The sequence below is a fragment of the Pseudophryne corroboree genome, chromosome 5 (assembly GCF_028390025.1).
Source record: "Pseudophryne corroboree isolate aPseCor3 chromosome 5, aPseCor3.hap2, whole genome shotgun sequence".
Taxonomy (NCBI): Eukaryota; Metazoa; Chordata; class Amphibia; order Anura; family Myobatrachidae; genus Pseudophryne; species Pseudophryne corroboree.
In genome coordinates, this window is record NC_086448.1 from 165,392,557 (window position 1) to 165,405,235 (window position 12,679).

General features: G+C 46.4%; 1 protein-coding gene across 9 annotated transcripts in view; it reads right to left on the reverse strand.

Moving 5' to 3' along the window:
• Nucleotides 1-12,679, reverse strand: part of KMT2C (lysine methyltransferase 2C) — a 573,154-nt gene that overhangs the window by 244,766 nt on the left and 315,709 nt on the right. For all 9 annotated transcript variants that reach the window (XM_063921867.1, XM_063921863.1, XM_063921864.1 and 6 more), the window contains exon 12: nucleotides 6,701-7,413. In XM_063921867.1, coding sequence (XP_063777937.1) covers nucleotides 6,701-7,413 — 713 coding nt within the window. The remainder of the gene's footprint in view (nucleotides 1-6,700; nucleotides 7,414-12,679) is intronic.

The window sequence follows — 12,679 nt, forward strand, 5'->3', positions numbered from 1 at the left end:
AGGAACTACTATTGGTTGATTGATGTGAAAAGATGACACTACCTTTGGTAAGAAGGCGGGATTCGTCCGAAGTTCCGCTCTGTCATCATGAAACACCAAATACGGTGGCTTGCATGACAAGGCACCCAAATCCGAAACACGCCTTGCCGAAGCTAAGGCTAAGAGAAAAATTGTTTTCCAAGTGAGAAACTTTATATCCACTTGTTGTAAGGGTTCAAAATATGAAGACTGTAAGAACTCCAAAACCAGATTCAAGTCCCATGGCGCTGTAGGTGGAATGAAAGGAGGCTGTACCCTGATTACACCTTGGAGAAAGGTGCGTATAGACGGCAATAGAGCCAATCGTCTTTGAAAGTAAATTGACAAAGCAGATACCTGCACCTTTAGTGTAGATAAACGCAAACCTCCATCTAAGCCTGATTGTAGAAACAACAAAAGGCGGCATAACTTGAAAGCTGATGTCGGAAATTTCCGAGCTTCACACCAACCTATATAGGCACGCCATATTCTGTAATAATGAGCTGCCGTAACCGGCTTCCTAGCTCGTAACATGGTTGGTATAACTGAATCTGGAATGCCCTCTCTTTTTAAGAGGGCGGTCTCAACAGCCACCCCGTCAAACGCAGCCGCGCTAAATCGGGGTAAAGAAAAGGACCCTGTTGTAACAGGTCTGGACGTATCGGGAGCGGCCACGGATCGTCTGCGAGTAATCCTCGAAGATCCGAGAACCAAGCTCTCCGAGGCCAATGAGGCGCCACTAGTATGACTGTGAGCGACTCTCCTTTGATCCGTTTTAGCACCAGAGGGAGCAGCGGAAACGGTGGAAACAGATACACCAGACTGTACGGCCACGCGACAGTGAGAGCATCCACCGCGACTGCCTTTGGATCTCTTGTTCTGGACACATACTGGGGCGTTTGATGATTGTGTCGAGATGCCATCAGGTCCACCTGAGGATAACCCCATCGCTGAACCAACATGTGAAACACTTCTGGATTTAATGACCATTCGCCTGGGTGAAGATCCCGACGACTGAGATAATCCGCTTCCCAGTTGTCCACTCCCGGAATGAACACGGCCGACAATATCACCTGGTGGTATTCTGCCCAATTGAGGATTCGAGCTACTTCCCGCATTGCCATGCGGCTTCTCGTTCCTCCTTGTTTGTTGATGTATGCGACCGCTGTCGCATTGTCCGACTGCACTTGGACAGGCTGAGAGCGAACCATGTGCACCGCTTGTCGTAGCGCATTGAAAATCGCGCGGAGTTCTAGAACATTTATTGACAGCAATTTTTCGTGATCCGCCCAGAGACCCTGGAGCTGACAATTTTGAATTACCGCTCCCCAACCTCTGAGACTGGCGTCCGTAGTTAGAATTATCCAATTGCAAACTCCGAACCGTCTTCCTGCGGTTAAATTGTGTTCCTTGAGCCACCATAGCAGAGAAACTCTTGCTATTGGTGACAACCTCACTCTGTGGTGAATCTGCAGATGCGAGCCCGACCACTGGGCAAGCACGTTCAGCTGAAATGGACGAGAGTGAAATCTCCCGAACTGAAGCGCCTCGAAAGCTGCCACCATTGTGCCTAACAGGCGAATGCACAAGTGTACCGACACTGTGCGTGGTTTGAGTACTAATTGTACTAGATGGCGTAGCATTTGTACTTTCTGTTGTGGTAGGTAAATCCTTTGATTGACCGTATCGAGAATCATACCTAGGAACTGAAGGCGTTGAGACGGAATCAGATGTGATTTCTTGAAATTGACAATCCAACCGTGGTGAACCAATACATTGTAAGTTAGCAGCGCATGTTGGGTAAGTATCTGTTGAGACGGAGCTTTGATGAGCAGATCGTCTAAATACGGAACTATCGTCACTCCCAGGGATCTGAGGTGAGCTATCATCACAGACATTACTTTGGTGAATACCCGAGGCGCTGATGACAGGCCAAACGGCAGAGCCTGAAACTGGTAATGGTTCTGGCGTATTGCAAATCGTAAGAATTTCTGATGAGGCTGCCAAATTGGAATGTGTAAGTACGCATCCTTGAGGTCTAGCGCAATCATAAATTCCTTGGTCTCTAACCCCGCAATCACCGACCGTAGAGACTCCATTTTGAATCTGTAGTAAGTTACGTACTGATTGAGGCCCTTTAAGTTCAATATTGGTCTGACTGAGCCATCCGGCTTCGGGACCACAAACAGGCTTGAATAATAACCCTGACCCTGTTGGTGTACAGGGACCGGAATCAACACTGCCGAATCCAGTAAGGACTGAATGGCAATTTGCAAAACTCTCCTCTTGTCGTCCGACAGAGGCAATCCTGTCTTGAAAAACCGCAGAGGCGGCAGACAGTCGAACTCTATTTTGTAACCTTTTAACACTAAATTGCGAATCCAGCCCTCCGCGGATGTGTGGAACCACGCCCCATGGAACGTCTGAAGGCGTGCTCCCACAATTGGAGAACCGAGATGGGCTGGTAACCCGTCATGCCACTGGCTTGTCGGTAACCTTAGCGTCTTGGCGAGTTGTGTTGGTTTGATGGAAACCACGTCCTCGACCACGTCTAGCAGGCGTGGCTGATCCTCTGCCACGTCCTCGAAAGGGCTGAGGTCTAAAGGATTTGAACGAAGGTCCAGCGTACCTTCTTCTTGGCGCAGGTGGAGGCAATGGTAAGAACACAGACTTACCTCCCGTAGCCTCCTTAATCCATGCGTCCAATTCTGGACCAAACAACTTCTTGCCATCGTAAGGCAACGCCTCTATACTTCGTTTGACCTCTGCCTCCGCTTGATAAGTACGCAGGTAGAGTGCTCTTCGTGCCGTAACTAGCGAAGATGAAATACGAGAAGTGAGCTGACAGACGTCAGTAGACGCTGTACAGAGATACTCTACAGCCTCAATCATTTGATTCACCTGAATTATCAGGTTTTCGTCATGTAAAGCCGATTTGAGTTCTGTAAGCCATATTATGAGCGCCTTAGTGACCCAAATGCCAACCAATCCAGGTCTTAGCATCACACCTGCTGCTACATACATGGATTTAAGCATAGTTTCTATCTTACGATCTGACGGATCTTTAAGCGTAGTAGCTGATGGCACTGGTATGGTTAATTTCTTGGTAAGCTTTGACACTGAAGAATCAACTATTGGTGGATTCTCCCATGTACCCGTTACCGATTCTGGAAACGGATAACTAGACTTAAATCTGCGAGGTATAGAAAACCGTTTATCTGGATTCTGTCTGGATTCTACTAACATCTGATTTAGAGAATCCGACACAGGAAAACTTACTGGCGTCTTCCGTCGTTTAGTAAATATGACCTGATCATTGGTGAGAGGCTGCTCAGCTTCAGGAAACCTTAGCGACTGCCGTACCGCTCTGATGAGATCATCAATGCCGGAACTGTTAACATCCTCGCCGTCTGACTCCACTTCGCCCTCCTCCCCCTCATCGTGTTCCGTGAGGTCTGGGATGGAATCGTCAGACTGCAACATAGCAGACACTGGAAAATCATAAGACATATGAAAATTATCCCGTTTGCCCAAAATGGATTTGGACCCTACGCAAGGCTGAGACGCCTCCGGTAGTTCTGGCGGTCTCACCCTAGACTCAGATCTTAGCGTTTCTCGCTCCAGACGAGCAGCGGTCATTTCAGTCTGAAATTTCTCCAGTACATTTACTAACATACCCCACGGAGGGTCCGGTGATGAAATTGGTTGCAAAACCGGAGCAGAAATGGTATTCTGAACGGAATCCACAAAACATACGTTACATGTGGTAGATCCAACCGGTAACACACTGCCACATACTTTGCAAATATGCTTTTTAGTTTTTGCTGGTGCCTTACTCATTATGGCGACAGACAATACAATACACAAAACACAGACACCTGCACGACTCAGTAAAATAGCAATAAGGTGGCTCTGTATATATATCTGGCCCAGTGCAATACACGTGGCCAGTACTATGAAATTTGATCCCAAATTCCCACGAACACCCCTGCGCCTCCGGTGGAGAAGAGATGTAGGACAGGAACGTTCTGGAATCACAGAGGAAGACACAGGAAGCTGTTAAAAATGGCTGCCCTGCTATACTTATACACATAATCACAGTGCATTCACTGATTATACTGTAACAATCCCTCTGCTGCTGCAGTATTTCACTGATATGTCCCCCCTGTAATGGCTGTTTATCTTATTACAGCGGCAGCGCAGCGTGTGGGCCCCCAGCGGGTATCGTAGAGCGCTACGTGTGTCCCAGCGGTGGGCTCCTATATATAGCGTGTCAGCTACCAAGGTAGCGCTGCTGTTCCGAGGTGCCTGGCCGGAGGCTGTGGCCTAACGGGCGGGTACCTGAGCGGGGAGAGCCGCGGCGCCTGCACGGAGGTCTGTGGCCGAACGTGTGGGCGCCTGAGTGGATAGAGCCGCTGCGCCTGCACGGAGGTCTGTGGCCGAACGTGCGGGCGCCTGAGAGGGGAGAGCCGCTGCGCCCGCACGGAGGTCTGTGACGAACGTGCGGGCGCCTGAGTGGAGAGAGCCGCGGCGCCCGCACGGAGGTCTGTGGACGAACGTGCGGCCGCCTGAGCGGGGTGGAATGGGCGGGCGCCTGAGCGGGAAGATGCCGGAGGCTGAGAGGGGAGAGCCGCTCCTTGCCGTCACCCAGCACTATGTCTCCACACGTCGGGGCGGCAGCGGGAGCTGACCGCCCCGTTTCACATACCTCACTCCTGCAGACGTGCGGAGGCTCCGACGGGGCTTTTCAGTAAGCGCCGGCCAGCCAGTGCAGGAGGATGTGAGGGCTGTGAGGGAGCTCTTTCAGAGAGGCCCGACACGCCCGTGCTGCAATCAGCAGCTGCACTATCCCTGACCCTGCCTTTTGGAAGGGGGACAGGGATGTGGTCAAACAGTAGAAAAAATAAAAATAAAAATAAATAAAAGTTTCTTCAACAAAACCGTGACTTCAGCTAAGCATGTGTTGCCACGTTCAGCACAGAAAAAACACTGAGTAAGTGCTCAGGGATATGGAGGGGTGGAGTGTTACTAAATTTAAATATTCAGTGCTGTGTTCCTACGGAAGCCCGTCCATATCCCAAGAGTACTCCAGTGACCCCTAGTGGATGAAAAAGAAATGCAGGGGACGTGGAGGAGGGGGAAGGGGCGATTCTCAGAATGATACAAAAACATAGTATAGCAAATTATTTCATTTTAAAAACTTCTTGCTTGCATTTTATTTCAACAGATATCTCAGATCCTATATGCTCCTCACCTCTGGTGAAGGGGCGGTTTCAAGTGTTCTGAATGCCAACGGCTACTAAATGGGGCCAGACAGAGCAATTCAATTGTTGCTCTGTTCGGATGGCATCTGGTGGCCGCCGGCATGATAAACACTTGAATTACTGTTATGGTGTTCTGTCATTTTGACAGGCTGGTAACTAGTTTTGTTAAAAATGGGCAAAGATAAAAAAAAAAAATATAGTGGCCATGATAGGGACAGCCAATTGGAGGTATTTTATCAATTGCCCAAATTGATGCGGGATTGCCTTACAAGTATCGATACAAAATTAATTCACGTTAGTAATACTGATACACTCATTTACTGATATGCAACACTGCACATACGAAGTAGACATCTGCACTAAATCCAGGTTCCAATCAGAAGACACCGAGAAGTTCTTGGTGTCTCTAGATAGGCTCTATCAGAGAATCGCAAAAAAAAAAAGAAAAAAAAAAAACACAACCAAAAGACTGGATATCAAACGATGGGGCAGATGTATTAACCTGGAGAAGGCATAAGGAAGTGATAAACCAGTGATATGTGCAAGGTGATAAAGGCACCAGCCAATCAGATCCTAACTGTTAATTTACATATTGGAGCTGATTGGCTGGTGCCTTTATCACCTTGCACATATCACTGGTTTATCACTTCCTTATGCCTTCTCCAGGTTAATACATCTGCCCCAATATCCCTAAACCAGAGCTTCTCAAATCCAGTCCTTGTGACACACGCAATCAATGGCTCAGTCCATCACACTGCTGCTTCGTATACTTTTTAACTTTAATAGAAAATAATCTAGTAAAAAATAAAAAGTCCATAGCTAAATTGCTCTCAAAAGAAGACATTAAAAAAAAGTGTAGACATCACTATAACGAAAACTAATAACACAACTAAAGAATAACACCACAACACAATGCTGAAGAAATCATATGTGGTTTCCACAATAGGTTACTTAAGATATGGAAATGTCCACATCAGTTCTGCACTCAAATCAAAACCCTTCTATAACAGCAATCATAGCCAACAAAAGCTTACTATCTTCTGCAGATGTTCTGAAAAACTAACTTATACAATTACCTGAACATTAAAAAGCAAATAGACGAGGACCTTAAACTTCAAGTTAACACATAGCCATATTGCAAACTTACTTTTACAATGGGTCTGACAATTTAAAAAGACAATCAATTGAACAAATAAATGCAGAACACACATTTCTGAAATAAAGAGTTGACACATCATAATACCATACACAATAAGAGTGACAGTTTGCCAGACACGGTTGTGGTGAGTTTAAACTTAAATCAACCAGAGAACTTTAAATCTGATAACTGAAAAAGAGATCCATGATCAGTTTATCCTCTTGTATTTCAGTAGCGCATACTATTTCTATTCACAATCAGCCATGACAATTACATTTACCTGTCGCGATCTTGGTCTTCCAGGAGAAAATTTCCTTTTGGTGATAGCTGGCTTACCCATGCCAATTTTCGGAGCTACTGATATATAGGTTGTTGGGAAGCCATTTGCTGTGCTAAAACTATGTGCTGGAGTTTGACTCTGAAATATGTCGTTAGAAGAATGGAAGTCGATGGAAACTGCTGGTGAGGATGACACACTGGTTTTACTGGTATCGACAGAGGTGGCTGGGGAATCCATTCCGTAAGGAGACTTCAGAGCTTTCTCCCCGAAAGGTGAACTAGTTTCTGTAGAAGTCTCACTGTTAGGAGTTGCTTCCTTGTGCTGAAGATCGCAGGTGTCGGCAACTAGCGGATAATCCTTTTTTGTTGAAATGTGTTGGTGACCCCTTGTTATATCAAAGTGCTCGTCTAGCTTTGTATAAGTATCATCTGTGAGCTCAGACTTGGAAGGCGATTTACAAGAATCCTCCAGGGCGCGTGAAATAGTCTGTGGTTCACTTGTGGCCTCCATGGGACTTTGAGATTCTTGTTGCTGATTTGCTTCTTCGTGAAGACACTGCGGTGACATCATCCTCTCACTTGCATCCTTACCTACCACCTCTGCTGGTACAATCTGCACCGTGTCTGCTGACTGAGACATGTCCATGCTGTCCGCTTCCACTTGACAGGAAACCTCACTTTCCACATCTGCTTTCTCATTCTGTTCTGTGGTCTCTGTTCAAAGAACGATTTTTAAGAAAATTATTAATTGCCCTGAACTCATTGTTAAGGGTTTATAATATCTGCTTAATTGGGAAAAGAGATAACGTACCAAAGCTTAACTCATAAAACAATGAATGAAATCTAGACACAGGGAACTCTCACTAACATTTTTTTCTCTCTCAGCTTTAGCGGAAATTTATGGTTAAACTAACCAAAAAAAAAAAAAGAAAAAGGAAAAATAAAGAAAAGAAAAAACACGGCCCACACACACACACTTGCCTGGAAAAATGAAATATAAATATGCCATCAAGTAGAGTAGAAGGTCCCCAATATGATATCTATGTTAACTATAGGGCCAGAGTTAGGGCAAAACGACTAATGTAATAAACAAAATTTGTCATAAAATAAAAAGTGAACAACAAATAAAATAAATGAAAATACCTTCATCAGGACACATTAATGCTGCTTCTGGAGCAATATCGTTGTGATTAAGTGCTTCATCTTGAAAATAAGATTTTACTTACCGATAAATCTATTTCTCGTAGTCCGTAGTGGATGCTGGGGACTCCGTCAGGACCATGGGGAATAGCGGGCTCCGCAGGAGACAGGGCACATCTAAAAAGCTCTTTAGGTCACATGGTGTGTACTGGCTCCTCCCCCTATGACCCTCCTCCAGGCTTCAGTTAGGTACTGTGCCCGGACGAGCGTACACAATAAGGAAGGATCTTGAATCCCGGGTAAGACTCATACCAGCCACACCAATCACACCGTACAACTTGTGATCTGAACCCAGTTAACAGTATGATAACAAAACGAAGTAGCCTCTAAGAAGATGGCTCACAACAATAGTAATAACCCGATTTTTTTGTAACAATAACTATGTACAAACATTGCAGACAATCCGCACTTGGGATGGGCGCCCAGCATCCACTACGGACTACGAGAAATAGATTTATCGGTAAGTAAAATCTTATTTTCTCTAACGTCCTAGTGGATGCTGGGGACTCCGTCAGGACCATGGGGATTATACCAAAGCTCCCAAACGGGCGGGAGAGTGCGGATGACTCTGCAGCACCGAATGAGAGAACTCCAGGTCCTCTTTAGCCAGAGTATCAAATTTGTAAAATTTTACAAACGTGTTCTCCCTTGACTACGTAACTGCTCGACAAAGTTATAATGCCGAGACTCCTCGGGCAGCCGCCCAGGATGAATGCCACCTTCCTTGTGGAATGGCATCTACATATTTCGACTGTGACAGGCCTGCCACAGAATGTGCAAGCTGAATTGTACTACAAATCCAGCGTGCAATAGACTGCTTAGAAGCAGACGCACCCAGCTTGTTGGGTGCATACAATATAAACAGCAAGCCGTCCTAACTATATATATATATATATATATATATTTATTTTTAGGGCCCTGACAACGTCTAGTAACTTGGAGTCCTCCAAGTCCCCAGTAGCCTCAGGCACCACAATAGGTTGTTTCAGGTGAAAACGCTGACACCCCTTTAGGAAGAAACTGGAGACGAGTCCCAGTTCTGCCCTGTTCAAATGGAAAATTATAATATGGGCTTTTGTAAGACACAGCCGCCCATTCTGACAATCGCCTGGCCGAGGCCAGGGCTAACAACATGGTCACTTTCCATGTGAGATATTGGTCAACAGCATGGTCACTTTCCATGTGAGATATTTCAAATCCACAGATTTGAGCGGTTCAAACCAATATGATTTTAAGGAATCCCAACACTATGTTGAGATCTCACGGTGCCCCTAGAGGCACAAAAAAAACTGTATATGCAATACACCCTTTATAATCTGGACTTCAGGAACTGAAGTCAATTTTTTTTTCTGGAAGAAAATCTACAGGGCCGAAATTTAAATCTTAATGAACCCCAATTTGAGGCTCAAAACACTCCTGTTTTCAGGAAGTGCAGAAATCGACCTAGTTGAATTTCCTTCGTGGAGCCTTCCTGGCCTTACCCACGCAACATATTTTCACCACATGTGGTGATGACGTTGTGCGGTCACCTCCTTCCTGGCTTTAACCAAGGTAGGTATGACCTCTTATGGAATGTCTTTTCCCTTCAGGATCCGGCATTCAACCGCCATGCCGTCACACGCAGCCGCGGTAAATCTTGGAATATACATGGTACTTGCTGAAGCAAGTCCTATCTTAGCTCCCCAGGCCCTTAGTCCTCTGTGAGCATCTCTTGAAGTTCCGGGTACCAAGTCCCTCTTGGCCAATCCGGAGCCACTAGTATAGTTCATACTCCTCTATGTCTTATAATTCTCAATACCTTGGTTATGAGAAACAGAGGAGGGAACACATACACTGACTGGTACACCCACGGTGTTACCAGAACATCCACAGCTATCGCCTGAAGGTCTCAAGACCTGGCGGAATACCTGTCCCGTTTTTTGTTCGGGCGGGACGCCATCATGTCCACCTTTGGTCTTTGCCAACGGTCCACAATCATGCTGAAAAACTTCCCTATGAAGTTTCCACTCTCCCGGGTGGAGGTAATGCCTGCTGAGGAAGTCTGCTTCCCAGTCGTCCACTCCCGGAAAGAACACTGCTGACAGTGCTATCACATGATTTTCCGCCTAGCGAAAAATCCTTGCAGTTTTGACACTGCCCTCCTGCTTCTTGTGCCGCCCTTTCTGTTTACGTGGGCGACTGCCGTGATGTTATCCCACTGGATCAATACCGGCTGACCTTGAAGCAGAGGTCTTGCTAAGTTTGGAGCATTATATATTTGCTCTAAGCTTATTTATGCGGAGAGAATTCTCCAGACTTAATCACACTTCCCTGGAAATTTTTTCCTTGTGTGACTGTTCCCCAGCCTCTCAGGCTGGCCTCCGTGGTCACCGGCATCCAATCCTGAATGCCGAATCTGCGGCCCTCTAGAAGATGAGCACTCTGTAATCACCACAGGAGAGACACCCTTGTCCTTGGATATAGGGTTATCCGCTGATGCATCTGAGGATGCGATCCGGACCATTTGTCCAGCAGATCCCATTGAAGAGTTCTTGCGGGAAATCTGCCGAATGGAATTGCTTCGTAATAAGCCACCATTTTTACCAGGACTCTTGTGCAATGATGCACTGACACTTTTCCTGGTTTTAGGAGGATCCCGATTATCTCGGATAACTCCCTGGCTTTCTCCACTGGGAGAAACACGTTTTTCTGGACTGTGTCCAGAATCATCCCTAGGAACAGTAGACGTGTCGTCGGAAAAAGCTGCGATTTTGGAATATTTAGAATCCACTCGTGCTGTCGTAGCACTACTTAAGATAGTGCTACTCCGACCTCCAACTGTTCTCTGGACCTTGCCCTTATCAGGAAAGCGTCCATGTTTCTTTTAAGAAAATTCATCATTCCGGCCATTACCTTGGTAAAGACCCGGGGCGCCGTGGACAATCCAAACGGCAGCGTCTGAACTGATAGTGACAGTTCTGTACCAGGAACCTGAAGTACCCTTGGTGAGAAGGGCAAATTTGGACCTGTAGGTAAGCGTCCCTGATATCCAGTGACACCATATCGTCCCCTTCTTCCTGGTTCGCTATCACTGCTCCGAGTGACTCCATCTTGATTTGAACGCTTGTATGTAAGTGTTCAAATATTTCAGATCTCACCGAGCCGGTTGGCTTCAGTACCACAATATAGTGTGGAATACTACCCCCTTCTGTAAAAGGGGTACTTTGATTATCACCTGCTGGGAATACAGCCTGTGAATTGTGTGAGGGGGAGACGTCTCGAATTTCTAATGTACACCTGGGATACTACATGTAGGATCCCGGAGTTCCCTTGCGAGTGAGCCCACTGCGTGCTGAAACTCTTGAGATGACCCCCTACCGCACCTGAGTCCGCTTGTACGGCCCCAGAGTTATGCTGCGGACTTGGCAGAAGCTGTGAGGGGCTTCTGTTCCTGGGAATGGGCTGCTTGCTGCAGTCTTCTTCCCTTTCCTCTACCCCTGGGCAGATATGACTGGCCTTTGCCCGCCTGCCCGTATGGGGACGAAAGGACTGAGACTGAAAAGACTGTGTCCTTTCTTGCCGATATGTGACTCGGGGTAACAAAAGGTGGATTTTTCAGCTGTTGCCATGGCCACCAGGTCCAATGGACCGCCCCTTTATACAGCAATACTTCCATATGCCGTCTGTAATCTGCCTCACCTGACCACTGTCGTGTCTTCGTCTGGCAGATATGTACATCACATTTACTCTTGATGCCAGAATACAATATATGCCTCTGCGCATCACGCATATATAGAAATGCATCCTTAAAATGCTCTATAGTAAATAAAATCTTGTCCCTGTCAAGGGTATCAAAATTTTCAGTCAGGAAATCCGACCAAGCCCCCTCAGCGCTGCACATCCATGCTGAGGCGATTGCTGGTCGTAGTATAACACCAGTATGTGTGTATATACTGTTATGATATTTTCCAGCATCCTATCAGCTGGCTCCTTGAGGCGGCCGTATCTGGAGACGGTAACGCCATGTTTTTACAAGCGTGTGAGCGCCTTATCCACCCTAAGGTGTGTTTTCCAACTCGCCCTTACTTCTGGCGGGAAAGGGTATACCGCCCATAACTTTCTATCGGAGGAACCCCACGTATCATCACACACTTCATTTAATTTATCTGATTCAGGCAAAACTACAAGTAGTTTATTCCCACCCAACAAAATACCCTTATTTGTGGTACTTGTGGTATCAGAAATATGTAACACCTCCTTCATTGCCCTTAACATGTAACTTGTGGCCCTAAAGGAAAAATACGTTTGTTTCTTCACCGTCGACACTGGGGTCAGTGTCCGTGTCAGTGTCTGTCGACCGACTGAGGTAAATGGGCGTTTTTACAAGCCCCTGACGGTGTCTGAGACGCCTGGACCAATACTAATTTGTCCGCCGGCTGTCTCATGTCGTCAACCGGCTTGCAGCGTGTTGACATTATCACGTAATTCCATAAGTAAGCCATCCATTCATGTGTCGACTCCCTAGAGAGTGACATCACTATTACAGGCAATTTGCTCCGTCTCCTCACCAACATTTTCCTCATACATGTCGACACACACGTACCGACCTATAGCACACACACAGGGAATGCTCTGATAGAGGACAGGACCCACTAGCCCTTTGGGGAGACAGAGGGAGAGTTTGCCAGCACACACCAAAATGCTATAATTATACAGGGACAACCTTTATATAAGTGTTCCTCCCTTATAGCATTTAATATATATTTATATCGCCAAATCATTGCCCCCCCTCTCTGTTATA